This window comes from Leptinotarsa decemlineata, unplaced genomic scaffold (assembly GCF_025532065.1).
Source record: "Leptinotarsa decemlineata unplaced genomic scaffold, Ldec_3_MD MMD2_tig00026282_RagTag_RagTag, whole genome shotgun sequence".
NCBI lineage: Eukaryota > Metazoa > Arthropoda > Insecta > Coleoptera > Chrysomelidae > Leptinotarsa > Leptinotarsa decemlineata.
The window spans coordinates 18,227,949-18,254,611 of NW_027412668.1; the positions used below are offsets into that span (position 1 = coordinate 18,227,949).

Consider the following 26,663-nt stretch of genomic DNA (forward strand, 5'->3'; position numbering starts at 1 on the left):
CAGATGGAGTAGTAGAAAGCCAAAAACTTTCTTTCCCAAAAAATTAATCACTTCTAAAAATATAACCCCTTCAATTCAAAGAATTATCGTCTAGTAACGATATCAAAGTAGCACAGTAATCAAAGTGTGGTAGGATTATTTTGTTTTATAAACAGTCAAATTATATTGGAATGTTAATTGTCTACTAATTCTAGTAAAAAAAAAACAATTTTTTAGAAATTTTATCACACATATACTGGAAGTGTTTTTTTAAGTTCAAAGTGTTATCAACGATGAAGCCTAGGTATTTGAATTCTTTCACAACTTCTATAGTTTCGCCGTAGATCTCCATATTAATGGAGTTGATATCAATTAAGTTATATTTTTATTGTGTTGTCAATATCATAGCTTTCGTTTTAGTGGTATTCAGTTTGAGTTTGTTTATGTTCAAGAACTTCGCCACGTTTTCAAGAGTGAAATTAATTTTTCGTAGAGCATTATGAATATCAGAGTCGCTTGCTGCAATGAGAGTATCATCTGCTAAGAGGTTGATGAATTCACAGTCACTAATAAAATTTATGTCATTCAAATAAAGTATGAATAATAAAACAGGGCCAAGTACACCCCCTTAAAGGACCCCGGTATCAATTGCTTTTTGGCTCAATAGGACGTTGTTTATTTTAGTACATTGAGATCTGTCGAGTAAATAACTTCTGAAACATAGCAACACCCTACCAGTTATTCCATAGTACTCTAATTTTGATAGCAAAATAGATATATCTATACTTTCGAACGCTCTTTTGAAATCCAAATAATAATAATAATAATAATTGGTCATTAGTTGATAATGCTGGCGCGCCCTCCCGAATGTATCGGGGCTTCGGGGGATAGGGCCTGACCAGCGCACACTACGGGCGAAAAAATAATAATAATAATAATAATATCGTTTATTATGCATAAAAATACATTTATACATAAAAGAAAAAGGGTCAGCCAAAGGCTATCTTCCACCCTTCCCAAAAATTATACAATAAGTATAAAAAAATAATTATAAACATATTTATTTAGTATCATAACAATGATAGAGAAGAGAAAAAATAATACATCATAACTCTTAATTTTCTTACATTATTTTGGTCAATTTAACAATTTCATTGAACTAGCGTATATTGAATTTTAAATCTTTCAAATTAGCACAAATATTATGATTTAAAAGGGGTAAAATTTCATTCAGATAGGAAGGGGCTGTATAAGAAAAACTTGAAATTTGGAAGTACGGTGTCTAGGTATGTTGAATGAGTTAATTCTCAAATTGACCATATGTATGTCAGAATGCCTGCTTAGTAAACTATATAAATAACTAGGTGTTTTAGTTTGAAGCAACTTCAACAAAAACATTTTTATCAAATATTGGACTCTGTACCTCATATTCAGCTCCTTCATTTTTAACAAAAATGGGGTGACATGTTCATTACATGGTATACAGCATACGAATCGCATGCAGGCATTTTGTATAAGTTGTAACTTCTGTTTGTTATATTGCGGTAAAAAATTGTAATACACCGAACAACAATACTCGATATGGGGGTAAATAAGAGTTTTAACTAACCTGAGTTTCATTTCTTCTGATAACTGATACTTGAATTTATATAGCGATTTGAGTTTGAAGAATGATACTTTGAAAATGATATACACTGTACGCCACTTGCGATGGAACACCCCATTTTTACGGTAAAACATATTACGGCGCAAAATAGTTCGCTTCCGATACCTGAACCCCTTCATTCTATCTGGAGAGTACTCTCAGGTATGAAAGATACAGATGCTGAGAGATGCTATCATCCATTTTGAACCTATCTGAGGAAAATGTCACAGCACCACATTCTCAGATTATCGAGATAGTGTGAAGCAGTGTATGAAAAGTTATCGATGGCGGCATCTATTATAACTGAAGAAGATTATTCGTAAAACTAATTCTGGTTGCTGAACATCCAAATTCTATCCCAAACAGAAGTGAGAGCTCTCGATTGATGAGCAGAAACTGCAAAAAATGGAAAAAATCTATATTCAAAGGTTCACATCTCGAAAACTGTACAATTCTGAGCTTTGGCTGTGGACACTTTCAATCAGCACATCAAGAACTACAACATATCAAAATTTCGGCAAGGCAACAAGGCAAGTCATTTCTCATAAGAAATGTGCGGGGTCCTTTATCAAAATATTGAGGAAACATTTTACCATCCGAAACAAAATTAATCTTCATACTCATTGCAACACCGAAACAACTGTTAATTTTTGAAGAAAAAATCGCACTCGGTGAACAGGTAGAATTTAGATTATTTTAACTACTTGCTGAATTGTTGTCTGAAATCATTTGAAGGAATTGAATTACATCAGTTTCATTGAATCATGCGGTGCCCTGAAATCACCATGGAAAACAGTTGCTCATTGATATTTACTGTCAACCCGACAATATTGTTGAAAGATCTTGTTGTATTAACCCCCAGACCAGTTTTCATTGCATTTGTTTCTAGTATTGTTGTACTTTGAATCACCGTTGTTCCTGTTGTTTCTGCTGTGTTTTTGTTCCCATTGTGTTTATTGTTCCTGTATTTGTGTTGGATATTGTTTCTGTGTTCCAGTTGTTTTCTATTCGTGAGTTCCTGTTCATATTTTAATATTTCTGAAGTTCCCATTTTAACTGATATCAGCTCATTTTGATTGACAAAGTTCAACATGGCACGTCTGTCACTTCAAGCAAAATTTAAATTGTTTTAATTGTTGGTGAAGGGGTGATGTCTTATCGTGAAGCGGCCGCTGAATTTAATAGAAGACACCCGCTAGAGGTAGCTGTACACCCTGGAACTGTACATAAAATATATAATCGATTCGTGAGTACCGGTCAAGTAACAAAGGACAGAAAAATTGCAAAACATCATATTGATGATGATACGATATTGGCGGTTCATCAAGCTGATCCTAGAATTAGTTTGAGAAACTTATCGCTTCAACTCAATATGAGCCGCAGTAAAATATGGAGGTGTTTAAAGAGGCATAAAATGCATGCGTTCAAACCCAAATTTTTACATACTTTGCACGAAGGAGATGAAATCCGCCGTATGGAGTATTGTTTATGGATGCAGGGAAATTATCTCGATGACAGGAATTTTTTAAAGTATATCTTATACAGTGATGAGGCTACCTTTACCACGAATTGTGTTGTATCTTCCCAGAATATGAGGTTTTCGGCTGAACAAAATCCAAATTGGGTGGTGAATTGTAGAGACCAAATATCTCAAAAAGTTAATGTGTGGTGTGGTATCCTGAACGAAAATATTATCGGGCCATTTTTTTTTCGATCAAAATTTAAACCTATTCGTTGATTTTCTCGGAAATGCATTTTCCGATGTGTTGGAAGAACTACCTTTGGATGTGAGACACAGTATGATTTTTCAGTTAGATGGTTCACCAGTTCACAATAGTGGCATAACAAGGATTTGGTTACATAGTAATCTACCTATGAAATGGATAGGACCCAATAGCCCTCTCGTAGTATGGCCACCACGATCCCCAGATTCAACTCTACTGGATTTTTATTTATGAGGAAACTTGAAAAATAAAGTTTAGAAGGAGAGGCCAACAAATAAGGAAGATCTCCGTGCAAAAATTATACAAGCGTATAGAGAAATCACACCTAGAGAACTGAGAAGAGTTGGAGGAAATAATAGAAGGCGCATAGAAAAATATGTTCGATTGGAGGGAAATGTCATAGAAGGCACGAAAATATAAAATTGTCAACAGTTGAATCATTTTAAATTGATTGTATTGTTTTTTAATTGAAAATGTGATTTTGAAAATAATACTTCGAAAGAATTTTGAACTACATAACATTTTTCGCCACAAAATATCCTTGTTTTTTTTAAATAATGGGAACATGAGAATATGAACTGACATTAACCATCCTAAAACCTCACTGATTACATGTTTCCGTTCCTCTTACAAAATCACCATTTTCTCACTTATTGAGAAGGAATAACTTTCCTGACAACAAAATAAAAAATAAATTATTTATGTGAAAACAAAAGTCGAGTTTCTCTTGTACGATTTCGTTCATGTTTTGATGTCAAAACCAAAAAAAAAATCTACTTCAATTATTACGGAAGATACGGGGGAGTTTCCATGAGAAGTGAAACAAATTCGGATTTTTCAGGACTGAAATTTTTTCAGGAAAAAAGTGTAATCGTAGTAAGTTGGTAGTCCTGATCACGAATCTGAAGGAATTTTTAGCCTATTTTGCCCCTTAATATGTTTTACCGTAAAAATGGGGTGTTCCATCGCGAGTGGCGGACAGTGTATATCACTTTGGCCAACCCCATTCAGGTGGTAGGTGCATTTTGAGCATTTCCATCAGTCCTGAGAGTTTCATCGTTCCACCTCGAATATTACGGAAGATACCGGAGTGTTTCCATGAGAAGTGCGACTCACTGTATATTTAATGCGGGGCGCGTATTGAAAGTCTACGCACAATGCGACAGGACGGCACACGACAGAAACATGACGGGACATGGCGGGGCGTAGCCTTCAAGCGGAAACAGCACAGCATTAGCCTGGCCCGTCCTGTCCGTTGCCTGCTTTAGTGTGCACCCCCTTAAGAAAATGTAGAAAGAGAAACGAAACTTCACGTATTGGTCCCGTCCCGGCATGTTCCCATCCTGTACCGTCTTGTCGCAGTGTGCATGGAACTCCATCTGGCTATTGAGATAGATATTCGAGATTAAAATATGTCCAGTGGATTTTATAATCATGCATAATAGTATTTTATGCAACGATCATGTAATGATGGTTATTAAGACACGAGCATTAACCGGGATACGAAACGAGCCGAAGGCGAGTTTTGTATGGTATATGCGAGTGTATTAAAACCATTACATGAGAGTTGCATACGCTATTTTTTCTAAACCCGATAAATAATGAAAAACTATAAATATTATATTTGTATTGAACACATTTACAGTAATTAACTCATATTTAAAAAAAAATACAAACTTAATGGTATTATCATGGATATATGAAAACTATAAAGATTCTAATTATATTTAAATTGAATTATAACAACTGTAATTAATCTGATCTTTTAAAAATATTGGAGTCGATGGTATTCCTTCTATATCGCTGTTTTCAGACATTTTGATAATATAGGTAGGTAATATGAAAACTGATTTTGACAAATAAAGCAATTAGTTACTTAGGTTAGAATCTAGGACAAACAAAGGAACAGGATTCTTGATTGAAAAATTATGGGTTTCTATTGGTTGATAATCTGTATCGTTATGAAAAATCTGTATCATAATGGATATCATTATGAAACGGATTATGGTCATATAAGTGTATTGTTAGAGTACGGGTGTAGAAAAAATGAATTTTCACATGACGTAGTTTTATTCATAAGAGTGACTGGGATATTCTGTAGATTGTAGCCATACCAGGGTTAGTTTTATGAAATCCCCCGATAGTCATCTGAGAGTACATTTATATTACTCCAAAAACAAATGTGACTCTTGTTGTTTGAAAACTATTGGTGGCATAATTTCAAAATATACACATGTAAAAGCACGTAGGTAGTTGAGATATAAACAGGTAGGTTGACTTTTTAATTTATTTAACGTAAACATCTATAGTGTACACATATAGCACATACCACACTTGGATGGTATCAGCCTGGTATAAACTAGCTTTTTTATTATTCCCGGTGTTCCATCGAGCCATGCCAACAATGCAGTTGGTTTTCGGTTCCCCTTTGCAAGTGAAATATTCGATTAGGTACAACAGAACAAGATGTACAGGATATCGCTGGTGTGATTACTTAGACCCCTTCTCCATGTGACCTACAACATTATTGAAATGCTCAAGTTAGACTGCTTGACAATGTTAAGTTGGCACTCCGATTTTCTTCTGGAAACAAATTGATATCAAGTGAAAAGGTATTTTACGGTATGGTCTATATACAGGGTGTTTCAAATTCGATCCTCACCATTGGGATCTCGGAAACTATGATAGATACGAAGATGGTTGAACAAGGGTAAAGTTGCGCATTCACCTGGCTAACAATATGCTGTTGAGAAAATTCTAAAATTTCGAGTATATCCATAGATATCCGGAAAAAACAGAAATTTCAGAAAATGGTTATTTTTTTCTGGACTTCGTTTTCGAAGGATTCGAAAATAAATTGCACTTCTACATTGCCACTTTTTCCCCGCTACATAATGGGGTTTTCACATTTGCCACCCGACGTTTCGTCTTCCGGCTACCATCATCAACTTTATTTTTTCCTATAGGCGCTACATTGGATTTTTTCTGTTTTGAATAGAACCAGATTTTACCTTTTCAATGATGTATCATAAGTTATCATTTTTTTTTCGAAAAATTGGGTGGGTATTATTATCACAATAGGCTTTGACTTGTTTCTAAATTTAACTTTCAATTTGTTACACTCAATGACATTTTGATATTGTATAAGTCATTGGATTTTTGTCAAAAAGTGGCTTTCACGAATGAACAAAAAAGAGATATGATACAAATACGATAGAAACAGTATTAGGACATTGGAAATGCATTTAAACGTGTATCCCAAATGACGACAACCACATGGAACTATGTTCAAGTTATTGGATCAAAATCTCACCGCCCATAATAAAAAATAAATTTGATGATGGTGGCCGGAAGACGAAACGTCGGATAGCAGATCTGAAATCACCATTATGTAGCAAGGAAAAAGTGGCAATGTGAAAGTACAATTTATTTTCGAATCCTTCGAAAAATAAACCAGAAAAAAATAAAAACCATTTTCCGAGATTTCTGTTTTTTTCTGATGTACTTGGATTTTCAGAACTTTCTCAACGAAATATTGTTAGTCAGGTAAATGTGCAACTTTGCCCCAATTTAACCATCTCCGTATCTCTCATAGTTTCCGAGATCCCAATGCTGGTGAGGATCTCATTTGAAACACCCTGTATAAAACACTGAACATTTTCACAAAGTGAGGTCAGTCTCATTCCTCACGTCCGGAGTTTTCAACGAAATAAAAGCGAATGGGTGAAACACCAGGATTTCGATACATATTACTATTACTAATGCTTGTTTGAACAACGAATATACCAATATTTCCATTCAGATCTTTACTGATTGCGCCATCTATCTTCCAGAAACAAATCATTAAAGTTAGACTTACCACACTGGTCGTTGTTTGAAGAGAAATTTCCCTTCGAACAACGATGCCGTACGTGGACGCCCCAATGCAAGTTTACATTCCGCATGAAAGTGTATCAATCACTCCAGAGATGACTCCACCTCATTTAAGTCATCAGGTTTTAAATAAGCATTCCTGGTCGTCCATTGTCGTTCACCACGATCATAGCCGATTATCCTAATTATTTCATCTGCCAGGTGGCCAAACACAGGTGAATGATATCAGTAGGCCATACACAATCCGTTAGAATGTTTTATTTGTATGTCGAATATGAGATGTAAATATTGATGTCGGGTCGAGATCAAAGATTCCACAAGTTTGTGTGTGAAAGTAAAATCGATATATTTTTTGTTATAGTGAACTTTTTCAGGTGAAAAATGACAACCACTAGATATCATAAGTAAGTACAATTGAAATTCTCACATTAAGTATAGTTTAGTCGATGATATATGGATATTTTATGATTCTACAACGATATTTCAAATTGATTACTGCCATAATAAGACATTGTTATTTTCTCTAATACGTTTGCAAAAAATATTAATCTCTGTCAATATCAGTTTTGTTATCTTCGAAAATAAAGTTCAGTTTAATGTGGTTACTTCGTTTCATATAGATATTAGGAATATATGATAGCTTGTTATCAACTTTATAAATAATTTTTCGATGGGTAATAAATGTTGTCACTATCTTCAATTTGGTTGAATCATCTGATAAAAATATATTATTAATATAGAATCGTAAATCAAAAATCAAATTGTTCATACGAATTTTCGGTGTATTTTTAATTCCATTTGTCAATCTCCCAGAACAAGTCATAGATAGATAATTGAATCGATCTAGTTTGTTGCGTTATAATTTACTTTTTCTGTCGCAAAATGTAAAAAATATTTGGAAAGAGTCTGTTGAATAGCACCGAAATAGAAAAAATAACATAATTATTCAATCATCGAATTCTGAGTCAAATTTCATAAAAAATATGTACCTCCTATGTTCCAAAAAATTTGTTTTCAACTCTGGTGCAAAGTGTCCAGGACAAATTCAAGAAAGCAATAAACTAAATTTAAAAGCAGGTATTATTCTTTTTTCCCGTAACACAAAACTCAAATGAAAATCAGGATGACTCCGAGTTTTCTCTTTTCAATTAAATTATTTTAACAGAATCACCAAATGAAGCAGCGTGCCCTTCATTATGTTTACTGACCTCACCTTGAGGGAGGCAGAACCGGTACTCTAATGATAGGTTTTGGATGGAAAATATAAATGGACAGAAGTTAAAATCACCAAAGAAAGTCCATCGAGTTCGACAACAATTTTCTTTATTGAAGAATATATTTGCTTCACATGGTTACCCGCGAGTTAAGGTATCAGATAGTACATCAATATTTCAGAGAGAAGAATGTTAGATCTATTCACTTCAGGAGTCTTCCAGAAATGTGTTGTTCCTGGACATCTTGCTACAAATTATATTGATGAAGTCGAAATTAAACCAGTAAAAATAAAATTCGGTACATCTTTACATTGTGGGAAATCTTCAGCAAAATTCTATTCAAGTACATCAGAAGATGTGGATTCGATGAGATGTAATTTTTCTCAATCAGTCTGAACGTTCTCAATTAGCTACTCCTCTGACATGCTCCCAGTAGGAAAAAATATCCAGGTCAGAATATTCACCAATAACAATACCAAAATGTTCGGCATTTAGGAGAAGTTGAAAGTAAGTTTGGAATAGAAAAGCATATCAATCAACTCCTATCAATGACCATTGCAAAGCCACAGAAAACAGTTTCATTTAGACCAAATCAGTTCATTATTTGAATTTCAACGATTCAGGAAGAACTATACAGGATCATGTCAAGCAACTACGATCAAAATCCATTGCAAAGCCATACAAAACAGTATCATTTGAACCAATCTTTCAAAGTTTCTTCAATCCTTCAGCAGTATTCTTCCAGTCCCTATAAGAATAGAAGTTCATCAAAAGCCAGATACTAAAAAAGCCCAAGTACCCAAGTATCCTTCAATACATATGCGAGAATATGAAAAATGAAACAACTGCATTTTCGATTACAGATATATTTCCTCTTACTCCGTGACAGGCGTTTCAACTCCACTCACTCAACATTGCTTTCAAAATAACAAAGTTTTGTTACTCGACTTTCGAATACTTCATTTCTGTTTCTCACCTTCATTCTCCACTCAAACTTTCCCATCTGCCCCAGAAAATGTCTTCTTTGTCTCGTTCTTTACCTAACATGATATCCATTTTTTCTGGACGCAATATCTTCAAAGACTTTTGCTCCTTTTTGTTAACCTTAGTAGGTATTCCTCGCAGGTCTCGAAGATGCTCCCTCGATCATCCTTTTCAAAAATGCTTTTCAAAAGCTTCGGACGAAAATATTAAACAACACAAGCGGATTAGTTGCTAAGTATCTGCTCCTCGATAATTTTTTCCTGGTTGTCTTCTTCAAATCGATAAAATGATGAATAAATTGAAGGCCAGGCCACCAAAAAGACATTTTACAGCAATAAAACTCATCTTCCCAACAGCGATGAAACTGACAGCCATGAAATCAATACCTGGGCGTAATTATTCTTGAATCAAACCTGACGTCACTGTCACCGTCCTAATCAAATTGAACCGACCGAAGTACATTTTCTATCTCACGAGGACCTCATCTACGATCAGTTTATTACTACCAAAACTCTACGGTAGTCATGATAACGTACTGAAGTGATTCCAGTTAATTGGTCCAAATTGAGATCGTCGGATGTTCAAGATGCAAGATTTTCTTCTTAATACCTACAGCAAAATGCCCATATAAAAGCGATACATCTTAGCCATGCAGGGCTTTTACGCCTTTGGCTTCATGGAATCTTCATTTGGAATATTTGGCTACTTCATGGTTCATAAATGGTCCCACAAGTAGCTAGGGAAAGGAGGTATGATAGATAGATAGATAGATATATATAGATATATTTATTCGTGTATACAATAAAAACATGTCTACATTTGTCATTAAACACAAAACAAAACAAATGCTATAAAAAAAACAAAAAAATATACATAAAAAAAATAAATAAAAAATCAATACTCACACACACATGCACTTCCATGAAGCAAAAATTCTTTTACAGAATAGAAACAATGATAAACTAAATATTTGCGCATTTGATTTTTAAATGTTTTTAAAGTAATGAAATTTTTATGTTTTTGCGGAAGGGCGTTAAACATTTTAAAACCTAAATACAAATAAGAATTATGAGATTTGGTTAGTCTGAAGAGTGGAAGACGCAGATCACTACCACCTCTGGTACTGTACCCCATGTACATAGCAGTTTGAGGTTACCTCATTCGTCAAAATGTTGCTCCCTACATAAAGGAGGCACTCCAATATATAACAACAAGGCAGCGGTATGATGTTAATTTTTTTAAAAAGGGGCTTACAATGAGCGTCATACTCACTAGAAGAAATTATTCTACATAAAGGAGGCACTCCAATATATAACAACGGCAGCGGCATGATGTTAATTTTTTTAAAAAGGGGCTTACAATGAGCGTCATACTCACTAGAAGAAATTATTCTAATGACTTTTTTTTGAGCTATGAATATTTGATTGGCATGAGTCGCACTTCCCCAAATAATCAAACCATAAGTCATTATACCGTGGAACATAGCAAAGTACGCTATTTATAAATAATCAAAGGACAGTTGATATTTCAATTAACGCAACGCATAAGAAGCTTTGGCCAGACGTTTTGCTAGATCCTGAATGTGAAATAAAAAATTTAGTTGAGAGTCTATATGAAGGCCCAAGAGTTTAACTCTATCCTCAGATTTTTCCGCATGGTTCAAACTGAGATGCTGCGTTTTACTTTCATTTAAGAAAAGGAAATTACATCGAAACCAAACTTTAGCATTCTGTTCTGAACAATTAAGGGTCAGTAAAGCACTGTTTTTATCTAAATTTTTCACAACGAGTGTGGAGTCATCTGCATAAAAAATGGAAGACACATCAGAGTTAATACTCATACATAAATTATTGAAATATATAATAAACAGCAAGGGTCCTAAAACGGAGCCCTGTGGGACACCAAACATAACTGGGTACTCAGCAGATCTCCGACCGGAGACACTCACAAAATACTTTCGTTCCTCCAAATATGACGAAAAAAACTTCAAAGCCACGCCCGCATTACCGTGACAAGTCTATGACAAGATGGTGCCCGGTGTTTTGAAGATTCAGTGTGTATTTTTGGCATCATTTAGACTATTAAGAGGGACAAAGACTCTTACCTCATCCGTGAGGGATATTCGCTAAAAGGCGAGCCTGCCATTCTGCCATTGGGTCCGAATATTAATTTTTCGAATAAATTTCATTCATACCATTCTTCATACCATTCTTCTGGCGTCGTGCAACTTTGACATACCATAGTCCAGCGTTCATTGTCAGTCAAAAAACAAGATTCGTAAATTATTGAAGCATGCATTGAAGTCGTAGAGAACTTTCGAGTTCAGAGAGTCGGATAAGTTACTTTTTTTGTGGTTTCAATGTAGAGCAAACCACAGCGAAAAGGGATCCGGTACCCTCCCAGTGTTGGTTGAATGCCTCAGCTGACCTTTGACTCTCCCTGATGCCAAGATAATGTAACGCATGGGCTGACAAGTCCCCGGCCTAAGAAAGAAAACGCTTTTTTTATTCAAAAGTGGCAACGTAGTGAGCATTTTTTTGAGGTATGCCAACAGCCAGTAGTCACTGGGAGCCAAATCTGGCGAATACGGTGGATGTGGGGTGGAAGCAATTCGAAGTTCATTTCATGTAGTTTTGCGATTGTTTTGATTGACTTGTGACACGATGCATTGTCATGATGAAACAAATTTTTTTTCTTTGCCATGTGCGGTTGTTTCTTTGTAATTTCGGCCTTCAGACGGTCCAGTAACGCTATATAATTTTCACTGTTGATGGTATTTCCCTTCTCAAGATAGTCAATGCATATTACACCTACGCATATCCCAAAATACCGAGGCCATAACCTTCCCAGCCGATTGTTCACCAGTTGCTCTCCACTCAGATGACGATCGTTTTGATCCGGAGTGGAGTGATGGATCTATGTTTTCATTATCACTTATCGATGCAAAAATTCCAGTTTTTTATGATGATGATGATGAGCTCGGGCGGCACCTCTTTTTGAACAGAGTCAAAAGCTCATGCAATATAAAACCAACAGGTTTTTTTGATACTTCCACAATATCAGCTAACTCAAGCAACTTCACTTTTCGATTATTCTAAAATATTTTGTGGATTTTTTTATGTTTTCTGGTGTTACTGTATCATTTATACGGCCACTGCGTTCTGCATCACGTTTGAAGTCAGCAAACCAACGTCTGATGGAGAGAAGTCCTTTTAACAGTTTTCAAGTCATTGTTTCGCTTGAACGGTATTTTTTTTCCCACCAAGAAGCACTGTGAAATTAAAACATGATATTGTTTCTAAAATTAACAAAATTAGTGTCACTCGTAGCATAATAACTCACAAACTTATGAGTAGAGTAACATAAAACTTCAACACATTTCTGACTGAAAAAGCGGTTAATTCAATAAGACTAGAACCTGTGATAAATGCCTTATCCAACGATGAAGTAACCAAATACGATCAATTTCGATGATGATGATAATAAAACGATATGGTACTGGTTCGATCCCAACTCTGTGACGATAGGCATTCGTTCAGTATCGTCAGACCCATGCTAGAAATCGTACTTTGAAAGATATCACCCCGTAAATTCTTTGCTTGCTTGAGAGTTTCCGTTCGTGTGGGACGACAGTCGGTTGAGGAAAATCCTCATTCTAGCCTGTTCAACCCATGTTGATTCTCTCGATACCACATCCATCAAATCGGCGAAAATATCAATCATGTTTGGAATTTCCCTGTCTTGATCATCAATCAAACAATTGAACTGTATTGACTTTTTCTGTTATCAGCTGTGCGTCTTGTAGCTAAATGAAGTATATAACTACCTATCTAATCCATCTGCTATCTATATGCCACCCCAATCATCTATCAAGTCTTTAGACTCAACGTATTTTCAATAAAGATACCACATATCTCTAATCTAAATTCTACATAATCTTGGTTTTTATGTTGTACTCCGGAGTGTATCCTGTCAAATTTACTAACAAATATTGATCTGAAACTTTCACTAGATAATCTATGAGCTCTAACTTCAACGTGTGTCTGAACGACGAAATATTCGCAAAGCCCTTCAGTTTTTCCTTTTGTTGTAATATATTACTCCACCAAAACAACATTAACATACTGGCGATACGATTTTCACTTTATTAGTCGAGCTCCTCCTGAACTTGAATTTTAATTGATAAACCTGCTTCATCTCCAAGAGCTTTTTACATTATATCCTTCAACTGCTTAATCGCATAGTAGAAATCCTTTTTATCTTCACTGCATTTCTGCTATTGATCTCACAACTGAGTCATGCTCTAGACTTCCGTCGACAAGCAAAATCCTGAAAAATGTTTGAGCTTGATGTCATCCAGAGGATTGTTCATCCTGAATGATCGACAATTGCTTTTTGTCTCTCTGCCCTCATATAGAAATGTTGCTGCGGTCATCTTGCATCTTGATCATCCGACAAGCTCAAAATTCGCCAATCAACTAGAATGTCTTCAGTTCGCCATTATGGTTATCGCAGAGTTTATTCCTAAAGATGGTCTACAAGTAGAGTGCCAGAGATTCCTTTTGCAGCCTGGATGCTTCAGTTCGCCATTATGGCTACCGTAGAGTTTATTCCTAAAGATGGTCTACAACTACAATGTCAGAGATGCCTATTGCGACCTGGATGCTACAGGTTACCTGAGAGGATATCAGAAGAGCTTCTTCTGGTAGGTGGATGCAATTAGTAACCTGCAGCCATAGAAAGACTTCTCTCTGAAAAGCGTTACAGGAGATCTATTTGCCAGATACACATTTGTCTTGCCAACCAAACTGTTTGAAAATCTGTTTAAAATATGTTTTTCCGTTAACGCACTCTACGAACGACAACCCTCAGAAGTCGAAACTTGTGCGAGCTAAAGATTAACGACGTCTTACCTTTTAACGTGTGGTTCCTATAACACGGGTTGGACGATAGCAAGTAAAAATCTATCGTTCAGATTAGGGCTTGAACTACCGACCAACACGGCAGTCAATTCGAGTTAGTGAACAAAGCACCCACATCGAACCGCCTGGCTACCGACCGTCTGACTAAGATAATCGCCAACAGAGCAGAGCAGCACATACTCTGTGCCTGTTCTGCTGGATTTATTAGCATGGATTCGAATAGGTGTGAGCTACAATATACGGGTTATAGTTCGGGTTGTAGTGGAGACTCAAATAGACCATCCACTTCCAACCTATCTACCCTGTCTAACGCGATAAACTCCAGAACTACCAATTGGATGTTCATACGGTGTTCGCCAATAGACGAAGTGATGCAAGAAGAAGATTTATATGTATTATTCAATAATGTTTTGTGTGAATTAGTTGAGATATGAATATTTTATTCATATGGAGTCGGGGCGGAGGTGCTACCCGTATGTGTTTTCATCAAAAACATTGCCTAATCCCTTTGAGATATTACAAAACAATTCATTACATATTACAGTATTATCGTGATACGTGATACTTCGAAGCTCCGATATAAACTTAAATTTCAGTGGGTTTCTCACAGACGATTATTTCTAAACTAATAACAAATTAATGGTATTGTGTTGTGCAACATTTGATGAAGAGAGCAGTCAAAATCTAATTTTGATTTACTTAGAAATGAACAATATTGATATTGAGAGTTTAACAAGATCATAAACGAACATCTGACCTAAAAAATTTCACCATCACAAAAAGCGGTAGCCAGAATCTACAAATAATTGACGTTAAGGTGCTCACACACGTCCACAGTGATAAAATGAGAAACGATGAAACGGAAATTACTTTGAAGCAATTGTATGATGAAATAGTGAAAAACAGGAGTGAGTTGAAAAACAGTATTGAAGCTAGTGAAGTACGAGTCAGTCTGAAAATTGAATCCCTCAAGATTAAGGTGAAGAGTTTAGAGAAAGAAAATCTAGAACTCAAAAATAAAGTCGAGTCACTAGAGAAAGAGAATAGAAAGAAAAATCTAGTCATTTTTGGGCTCGACAAAAATCCTAAAGAAGTATCAATCGATTTCATATGTAACCAAATCAAACAACTACTTGATGTGAACCTATTACAGTCAGACATTAGCCATATTTATAAATTGGGAAATGATGAAAATTCTCCTATAAAACTTGAGTTGGTATCACAATTGAAGAAAAAAGAAATCCTTCAGAATTGCCGCAAACTGAAAGGATCAAAAATATATATTGCCCACGATCTGACCGAAAATCAAAGGAATGAGAATAAAATTTTGAGAACTTATTTAATGCAAGCTAGAGAAAACACCCAAAATCGGTGTTATATCAGAGGAAATAAACTCTTTGTGAATAACATTGCATACACCATTGAAGACCTGGAATACGAAAAGAACCCACACCCCAAAACTAATAGTGCCCCGTCAACACCAAGTACTCATTCAAATCAAATACCCGAAACAGAAAAGGAAGAACAAAGCCAAATTTCACAAACTCGCCTAAATACAGGAGAAAAGCAAACATCCACAGAGACTGAAAATACTCCAAAAGCAGCTCCTTCAAAAAAGTTACCTAAGCAAACCGTTCCGCCATTAACTAAGGACATATGGAGGATCAGACTTAGATCTAATAAGTGAGTTGAAATAGTTGACATTCTTCTGTTAACACTACCTTCTGTTTAGTTACTGTTCCAAATTCTTGAATGTTTTTACTATAATTTGTTCATTGAAATAATCATTCAAATTTTATACCCAAATATTCGTTTTCTTACTCAAGTACCGAATTGAAATGGACCCTTACATTCGTGACTTTGTAGTTGAAAAATTAAAGACATATCCACTCAGTACCGCAGAAGAAACGAGTGTCATTTTGAAAATAAACGAAACAAAAAACTTTAAAATTATTCATTTGAACATTTGCAGCATTGGGTGTCATTTAGATGAATTTCTAATATTTATGAAGACAATAGATACAATTTTCGACTGCATTGTTTTTTCAGAAACTCGCATTGTTTCGGATATATCTATCTATAATATTGAGGGTTATAAAACATTGTACAATTATGGATACTATAATCAGAATGATGGTGTAGTTGTTTTCATAAAGTCAGAAATATACCTATCGCATAGTTTGATGGAGTTAAATGGTAGCAATTTATTGAAAATAAATGGGAAATTTGAAGAAAAAGAAATTATTATTAATGCATTTTACAGATCACCAGCCACTAATGCTGAAATTTTTACGAATGAATTAGATAACATTTTGAACGAAGAAACTGAAAATGTTGACTATAGCCTCATTATTGGTGATGCAAACATTGATCTTCTGACAGATAATCAAGTTTCAAAATATTATCTGGATACTCTTGGTGAGCATGGTTTTCGTTCGGCAATCAATACTCCTACTCGGGAGCAAAGGGAATCGAGTACATGTCTGGATCACCTTTTTGTCAAAGCAAAAAATAATGACTTCGATAAAATGTTACCCATAACAATTGCATCATCTATAACAGACCACTATACTATACTACTGCAAATCGTTCTGAGTGGCAAACCATATACTTCTAACGAGCGTAAAAACAAATATCATGAGCAAATTCAGGAAAATAAATTAACACAAACAATTCAACTGATAAACTGGGATGAAATACTTTGTAGCCCAGATTTGAATTCTATGACAGACGCATTCATAACTACTCTACAAAACTGTATTAGAAATTGCACAAAATACACTAGGATAAAACATAAAAATATAAAAAGAAATAAGTGGATAACAAAACATTCGGTTGATTCCGTGAACGAAAAAAATAGATTGTATCGTGACACAAAAAAACACCCGGAAAATGAAACATTGAAGAGGAAATTTTCAGAGTTCAAAAAAAAACTAGAAAAACAAATTAAAAAAGCTAAAAAAGATTATTATAACAAAAGGATAAGTAATGAACAAAACGTATCAACGAAACTATGGAAAACTGTAAATGAAATGTTGAATATCCAGAAGAGTGAAGAAACAAACACCATTAGAGATCAAAACGGCAGGATGATAAACGAACCTTCTGAAATCGCAGAGAGATTCAATGATTTCTTCATTAATATCGGCAAAAACTTAGCAAAACGAATTGAGAAGCCCTTAAATTATGTAGAACATAAAAAAATTCATGAGACAACAATTTTTTTGAATCCGACGGATGAACAGGAAATAAAAAATGTTATATGTGAACTGAAAAATAAAAAGGCTCCGGGAATCGACGGTTTAAAGGCAGAAACATTAAAACTCATAGCAGACTATATAAAAAAACCATTAAATATTATAATTAATAAATCTCTGGAAACAGGTGAATTTCCCTCTGCCTTTAAGCTGTCGGTAGTCACGCCTATTTATAAAAGCGGAGATAAAACTGATATGAGTAACTATAGACCTATTTCCTTGATTTCAAACCTCGCCAAAATACTAGAAAAAATTTTGAAAACAAGATTGAGCAAATTTATTAACAAATATGGATTACTTTCAACAACACAATACGGTTTTAGGGAGGGAAAATCTACCCAGGACGCAATTCAGGTCTTAACTGGAGACATATACAATGCATTAGATAAAGGTATTCCATCAATAGCAGTATTTATAGATCTCACGAAGGCTTTCGATACCGTTGACCATTCCATTCTTCTACGAAAACTTGAGGACATAGGTATAAGAGGTTCATCATATGAATTATTAAAGAATTATCTAACAGACCGAGGGCAAATGTTGAAATTCAAAGGGAAAACGAGTCGGAAAAAATCCATTACATGTGGAGTACCCCAAGGAACGGTACTGGGACCAATATTATTCACAATATACCTCAACGACCTACTATGTGCGGAAAAAAGTGGAAAAATCACAAGCTTTGCTGATGATACTGTCCTTTTTTATACAGACAACAACTGGTATGACCTGAAAAATAAAATTCAAACAGACCTCAATAAATTGAAAATGTGGTTCGACTATAACCTCTTATCAATAAATTTCGAAAAGACACACTACCTACCATTCAACTGTCAAGATGCATTTCTTCCTACATTTGATATTACTCTAACAAAATGTGCAATAAAACCAAAAGAAAAAATTAAATATTTAGGAATCATCATAGATTCACATCTTCGGTGGGATCAGCATATCAGCTATCTATTGAGAAAATTGCGATGCATCTTATATAGATTCAAGTATGTGACGGAGTACTTGGACCAAGATCAGAAAATCATTTTGTACAAGAGTCTTGTCGAACCGCACTTGAAATACGGCATTCTCGGGTGGGGCGGGGTGTCAAGAACACACCTTGATGCATTGGAAGTATCCCAAAGAAGATTCTTGAAAATTATCCTGAATAAAAATAGTAGATACTCCAGTGATCAAGTATATAAAGAGACAAAAACGTTTGATCTGAGACAAATATACTTTGAACAGCTGAATATTGCAGTATTCCAAAAAAAAATTGACCTTCTCAATCTGGATCATACGTATCTTACCAGAGGAAGAAACAAATTTGTCCAACCGATAATGAGCAAGTCAGTAGGCCAGAAAAGTCATCAATTTTTGGGTCCAAGGGCTTTCAACACTCTTCCTGATGAAATAAAAATTCAACAATCAATATCAAAATTCAAAAGAGAGTTGAAAACATATGTATATCAGAGAAACCGGAAAGCGATCCACCAAATAATTGAAAAAAATTGAAAAATAACATCTTACAGCAAAATTAGTACACAGATATATAGAATATTTTCTATGTACCCCGGTTTCATTCGTTCTGTTCGACTGTTGATTCTTTTGTAAAAGTTTCAGTTTGGATCTAATTACACCCCCATCAAATTTGATTATTAAAAACATATTAATAGATATTTCAATACATTTTATTTCATGATTGGTATATTTCAATGTCATTGTGAAAATGTAATATTTCAATTATTATTATTATTTATGTGTTATTTTTAATGTTATTATCTGTCATATTTATGTGATCACGCACAAGTCACTTCTGTGACTTTTGTGATATTGTCTGTTTGTTCAACTAAATTCTCTATCAAATGTATATAATGATATATCTGTGAATAAACATTATTATTATTATTATTATTATTATTATATTATATATGATGGAATTGGCCAATACTTGATGAAAATCCATAACTAACGTATTCAAAAACACTTTATTGTGAGTTTCACAACATATTGAATACGTAGAATAAAGTTAGTTAAGACACTCCCGAAGAAGCCATTGTATGGCGAAACACGGGTTCACTAAAACTGTTTAGTGAAAATCTCACAATAAAGTGTTTTTGAATACGTTCATTACATATTGTTCTTCTTTCAGGTCAAAAAAAAGTCCGTGATGGCGTATGCCTGTCATTCAACAATAACTTACTACATTCATTGTAATGTTTAAATTAATGATCGTATATATTATGTGGTCATTGGATATGATATCAATTCTTAAAGAGTAAATACACTAGTTGTTTTAAGAATTTCATCTCGCAAAAAAATAAATTCAATGCAACATTCTTAATGCGACACGCGTAATGAAGAAAGGTTGCAGTTTTGTAGAATGTATCTGATTTCCACCTTTTCGATGCTTGGGAGCTGTCTGACTTATACATTTCTTTCAAGTCCCCAGAAAACGCTGCATCCTAGTGACTTTCTGGATATTTCTTTCCATACTTACAGTCATAAATTTCACTGTTCATGAATTACCTGCCTGATGTGTTTCAGTGACTATATGTCTTTGTTTTATTGCCTTCGCCTAAGATCTCCTTTTTCATTTAATAATACGTCCCTATACTCAGTCAGTCGTCGCGTCGAAGAGAAAATTGATCGACGACACAAGCTGCAGGTGGATAGTCTACATGCTTAGAATAAGATTGCTATACACAACAATTATGGGAGGAACAGTAGTGGCAGGGTTAACAAGGAGTTGTCCTCGGGGAAGATTGTGTTCCCTCTGTTATGGAATCTTGTAATGGACGAGCTATTACGTCTTCTAGACCATAAAGGACACAAAGTACTGATATATGAAGACAACTTATTCTTCCTAGTCCAGGGCGCAAATGTAATAATATACTAAGTGATAAAGAAAGGTAATCACCCATTTATAATGAAAATATTTCAATAATGTTTTGCATGTGTACTTATGTTGAGGTCAGTAAAAAGCCAGAAAAATGTCAGCCGTATCGATTTCTCCAATTTTTAGTATCATTTGTGCTTTAACTGTTGAAGAGTTTGTTGTAAAGTATTTCGTATTGTTGACACTATGCCTGGAGTGCGAAGACTTCGTCATATTCCTCAACTTGGTGATTTTGAGAGAGGACGAATTGTTAGCTTACGTGAAGCAGGTTTTTCAGTTGGAGAAATTTCAAGAAGAACCAATCGATCTTTGCGTACTAGTCTAAGATATTATCAGGCATGGACCCAAGAAGGCCAAGAACACAGAGCTAGGGACACTGGTTGTCTCAGGGGAACGACACCGCCTGAGGATCGCCGATTGACTTTTGGCTCTTAGGGATCGGTTCATCGGTTAGCAATTGCGAATAAGTGGTTTGAAGAACACGGAAGGGTTGTTGGAATGTGCACAGTATATCGGGGAATAAAAAATGTCGTACTTTTTTCTTATCATCCCCATTGGGTGTTGCCACTGACCCCAATCCCCCAATCCAACAGGATATAGACCACCTAATCGAGGATCTTCAATACACTACTAAACTTCACTGGTTTCACGATCATTCAATTTCTCTGAAAACTTACTCGTTTGTTTGCTGTTATCTGTCAAGTATGTAAGTAAAGAATTATTGAAATATTTTCAATATAAATGGGTTTTTACCTTTCTTTGTCACTTAGTATAATATAGTACAGCAGGCCCTGAATATTATGACTAGTTGGAACGATGAAAAAGGACTGAATATACGCCCAACGAAATGGATCATAGTGGCATTCACCACGGGGACCAAAACAAAGGGTCTAAGACCTCTTCCATTGAATACTACGTCAGACATCGTCAGTCAGGCGTCGATGAGAAAATAAATCAACTACACAACTCCAGGTGCATAGTCTGCATGTTTAGAGTAAGATAGGTTTACACAACAATTATCGGATGAAAAATAGTAGCAGGGGGAAGTTTGTCCCTTTTGTTATGAAATCTTGTAATGGACGAGCTATTACACCTTCTGTACCATAAAGAACACAAAGAACTTGTTTATAAAGACGACTTACTTCCTAGTCCGGGCGCAAATACAGCCCAATGAAATGGACCATAGTAGCATTCAACTAGGGTACCAAAACAAAGGGTCTAGGATATCTGAAACTCCAAGAGACACATCTATCAGGGGGAAACAAATAGCTGGAAGTGATACGAGATCCCAGACTGACCTGAAACCAAAACCTAGAAAGAGTAAAAAGAAAGGTTGAGCTAGCACTGATGCAGGCGAGATGTGCTCACGAAAATACATTGGGGTTGAAACCAGACATGATGCATTGGCTTTATACCGTACTGGTTAAACTCATGATAACATAATCATGTCAGGTGGCCAAATATGAAACAAACAGCCGCTATTACCAAACTAAGCAGGGTGCAAAGACATGTTGAGGAATAAAGGGAGCAAAAAAAACCACTCCAACAGCTGCAATAATGGCAAAAGCAGAGGTAAACCAATTCAGGCTGAAAAATTCACCGAGTCACATGAAATCGAGCGAAACAAATTTTGGAATATGTGGAGGAACGAACTTCAAGCCAATTCTCGGACTACGTGACAGCAAAATACATTTTCGACACATGTTCGTTGAAGTTCCAAACTACGAAGAGGTGAAAATGAACAGTCATTTAGAGAACTTGCTCGGCAAAATTACCTGCTATACAGACGGATCGAAGCTAGTTTTCCCCTCACATACCGTCACAAGCTGAAGGAGAATGAAATAACTTCTTACCCAAATGAAATGGCAACACTATAGTTGGGTCAACGAAAGAATACGCATGTGACATCAATGAAATACATGATAAATCATATACTTTTATGTACCTAGCATCCTTTCCTGCTACAAGTTAAAAAAAGGAGACCAAATTGTTGTTTGCTTTCAATCACGAAAAACTCTTGTTTGGACGAAAGCTTCAAAAAATAACAAATAATAATTGATTACATATTACTATCGGTAGTTTACTTTTTTACAGTTGTTTTCAAAAGTAATAAAGTATAGCTATTTTAGGAGGTGAATTATATATCGTAACTATAAATTTTAACATCAAGTCCACATACTACAATATTTGAATTACCAGATATCGCAGTTGAAAAATAGAATATGAAATGAGTTTTCACAGGAGTTACATTCGTTTTTTGTCTTGTAGGTATACGAAAATTAATATCCTAAAAATCGATTTATTCGCATAGTAAATGTTATCACTTTTGCGTGAAGTCACTTCAACATATTTACCAATTACGCGAGTGTGATAATGAACAATGATGTACCTTTTATCGCCTTATCAATATGAATCACATAGACAATTCATCATATCGCAACACGTTTACAGATACTTTCAGAAAATTACTCAAACCTGGCCTGACGAAACTATTGTGTAGCGAAATACTTGCTACAGTTCACTAAACTGTTTTCTCATCATGAAGAAAATTATTTCATTTTGTCCAGTACATCAACTTACTCTTTACTCATTTGCGGCCGATAAATCGAACAGTACGGTACCTTATATCTTAATGTGTTGCTAAGCAACGCTCTTTGTTCATGAAAGCAATGATGTTTTTGGAGATTAGACCATTTCTCACTCGAATATGAAATCGGAAATTTCATTATAACATGTACTAATTTGAAAGGCTGTGTACACTATTTTTGCTTTATTGACGAAGACTAAGATTATAATAATATCCATATACAATTAGTTAAATTAGGTTAGGTCCAAAGTGAGTGGGTCTATTCGACCCCCCACTGCAACCCGCAAGGGTTTATTGTTGCTCACACCTATGAACACAGCGCTTCTTAACGAAACCGATTAGTTTGTACAATGAGTGGTCTTTCAGGTTAGATGGTAAGAGTACGGCTCTGCCGAACTCTAAAAACCTGATTTTGTCCCCAGCGGGGCAGGCACAAAGTATGTGGCTCTGCTGGTTCATCATTTTCCAAACAGAGGCGACACACACTGTCTTCCGACAGTCCAAGCCTCTGCATATGATGATTCAAATGACAGTGACCAGTGTAGTCCAACAACTGTTTGGTGTCAAGCTTCGAAGTGTGAGTAAAAGCCTTGGAGTAAGCCAATCCTGGAAAATTCTGCCAGAAGTCCTTAAATCATCTTGCCATCCACGTGTTCAATCTTTGTTTGGCAAAGCCTAAAGCGATGCCAATGACAGGTCCGATGAAGGTGCTTACAGTACTCTCCTTTGCAAGAGAGTCAGCAGCTTCATTGCCTTCCAGGCCAGTATGGCCAGGAATCCAGACCAGAGACAATCTGTTTAGTCTTCCTATTGAGGAGAGTCTTTTTTGGCAGTTTGCTACCAATTTATACGTTGCTCGGTAGGAGCCAAGAGCTCCCAATGCCGCTTGACTGTCCGAGAATATTTTTATTGACCTATGTATGAGGTTGGATTCTTCCAATCTCTCCGCACACAATTCAATAGCGTAATTTTTCGCTTGAAATACAGTTGCATAGGTTGATATCTCTGTCCTGGGTCTGCGACTGAAAACACCTGCACCGGAACCGGAAGATGTTTTTAATCCATTTGTGAACCATTTCCTACCCCGGAGGATCCAGTCCTGTCTACTCGGGAACAGAACTTTATGAGGCAGTTCGTAGTTGACAGTTGGAGACATAAAGTCAGAGGTCATTTCCAACAGCCTGTTGTAGTCTGCATTGAATTGATTTGTGCAATTGGCAATGTGCACATGTCTATATGCAGTCCATTTAGCCTCTCTCTCCAGGAAAATGTGGAGAGGAGATAGATCTAGAAGGATCTCCATGGCCACTGACAGTGTGGTACTGATGACATCACTGATGACCGGACAAGCTTGTCTCTGTAAGCGAGAGAGCCTTCACCTGAGCCGTTTTCTGTAAAGCCTTCGGCAATCAGGCAATTGCACCATAAGTAATCATTGGTCTGACAATCATCACATAAATCCAATGGATTTGTTTGGGACCTACACCCAAAGTTTTACCACAAATCCTTCGACATGTCCATAGGGACAGTCTGACTTTGTGTAAAAGTTTTTTCGAATGAGCTTTCCAGGTGAATTTTTCATCAAGGACAATGTCAAGATATTTCACCTCCGTTTCAAATGGAATGGCCTCACCATTGAGGGAAAGTGGCGTTAAATCGTCCAATTTTCTCCTTCTGATGAAGGGAATTATCACAGTTCTGCTGGAGTTGACAGACATCTACTCCTTCAGGCACCAACTGTGAACAACGTCTATCGTGCTTTGGAGGATATTACAAGCTACGCTTCCCGAAGTGGACCTTGCCAAGATGACAATTAGGTAACTGTCATAAATTATTTTTCAATATTGAGAAATGTACCACGATGACTTTATCACGCATAAAAATCTCTATTGAATTTTATATACAGGGTGTTAATTTGAAAACTTCTCACTCTTAATATCTTCCCTCCAGTAAATAATATGGAGAATTGAAAAAACAGGCCATTTTTCTAGTCAATGAGGAAACTTTCAAGGGATATTTGTAGCCCTCGTGGTTCAACCCCCAAGAAGGGGTAGATGTTACCCTTAAAATCTTAAATGGGGAGGAGTGTCAAGTGACACATCATTTTGATTGGCGTTCAATTATGCTATCAATGATACCCTAACGTTTTATTTTTTGATGAGCATTTTTCGAAAAATAGCGTTGTAAACTTACGCATGTAATTAGAACCTGCCTGTTCTGAGATTCATTATTGTATTGACTCCTTACTCCTTTTAGTAAAAATGTTTAGAAGAGTAGATAGCACTGTTCCCACCCTTGAATGAGAGGAATAAATGTAGGTGTTACGCGAGGCATTTACAAAATAAAATTTTATTTGCGAGAAACACATTTCAAACATAAAATCTACTTACGCTTATCTTGTAAAATATTCGAAATGTCCATTTTGATCTAAACAGTTGTTTCGAACTGCTTTTTTCGAACTCTCCTCTAGCATTACGGAAAACTTTATTAGGAATTGACTGGCATACTGCTGTAATCCGTCTTTTAAGTTCTTCAATATCAGAAGGTTGTGTTTTATAAACAAAGGATTCAACTGGAAGTTTAATCTTCCTTTTGAAGATGATCACTTTGTGATCGAAACACGTGTCGAGGTGTTAAAATAACGGTTTGATGTTGGGAAAAAACTCCAGTAGTATTCATTGACAATTCTGATTGTGAAGATTGTCATATCGCAAATGGCAGTTAATATTGGTATAATTAATAGTCACTAGAAATTTTTGTGACAATGGTGTAATACAAATTTCAGTGCATAGCAATTTTTTCATAACTTGTTTTTTATTATTTGTTGAAGTAGAGAAAATATCTCAAGTAAACTTTTGAATGAATGTTTTCATTTGAGACGGTTTAACTCACATTTTTATTACGTCAAAATCTATTAACTACTCATAAACATTTACGATGTGAATATAAACAAATTATGAAAATGGTTGTTTTTCAACACCCTCTCAACGAATAATTTGTTAAAGCTCATTGTTTGTCGTCAAATGTTCAATCTTGGCTTGAACACCAGTTTGGTAAGTGTGTCTGCTATTTGGTGCCCTGAATTGAAATACATTCATTTAAGACCAGTTCCCTTATAAGAAAATGTCTTATATGAATATGTTTAGTGTATCCTTGGCGATTGATTTTGCAGAATATTCCAAAGGTTTTTGACTTTATTTTACTCTTCAAAAAAATTGACCATGGTTAACACCATCGTTGTGTAATTTGTAATATTGCAGGCTTTTGAAATAAAGCATCGTATACAGGATGCTGTCTATTTATCGTTTTAGCAAATTTTTTTTTCGTAGTCCCCATTTTAAAAAAATGGGTAGAAAAATAAACTTCGCTTGGATGGTCATGACTTCAAATCTAGATGTATTTTTCAAAGCTGAACAACTTTTCTGATTAACATTTTCAGAGATTTTTCAAAATAAGAGTACTTTGCTTCTGTCTCACAATCAAATATTTGAAGGCCCCTCGTATATTACGTGTGTTTTACTGAATTTCTTTGACACATGTTTAGTTTTAGGGAATGCGCAAACTTTTATCAAGAATAACTTTTTGTCGAAA

General features: G+C 35.4%; 1 protein-coding gene and 1 long non-coding RNA gene across 2 annotated transcripts in view; one reads left to right on the forward strand and one right to left on the reverse strand.

The window, feature by feature from the left end:
- Window positions 1-7,407: 7,407 nt before the first annotated feature.
- Window positions 7,408-26,663, forward strand: part of Sans (SAM_USH1G_HARP domain-containing protein Sans) — a 34,298-nt gene continuing 15,042 nt past the window's right edge. Inside the window, exon 1 of the mRNA XM_074179942.1 lies at window positions 7,408-7,625. Within this exon, the coding sequence (XP_074036043.1) occupies window positions 7,603-7,625 (23 nt within the window). The 5' untranslated portion in view covers window positions 7,408-7,602. The remainder of the gene's footprint in view (window positions 7,626-26,663) is intronic.
- Window positions 8,609-10,256, reverse strand: LOC141484704 (uncharacterized). The gene is made up of 2 exons (XR_012466747.1): window positions 9,412-10,256; window positions 8,609-9,183 (listed from the first exon to the last, which is right to left on the reverse strand). It is a non-coding gene; the product is annotated as an uncharacterized lncRNA (long non-coding RNA).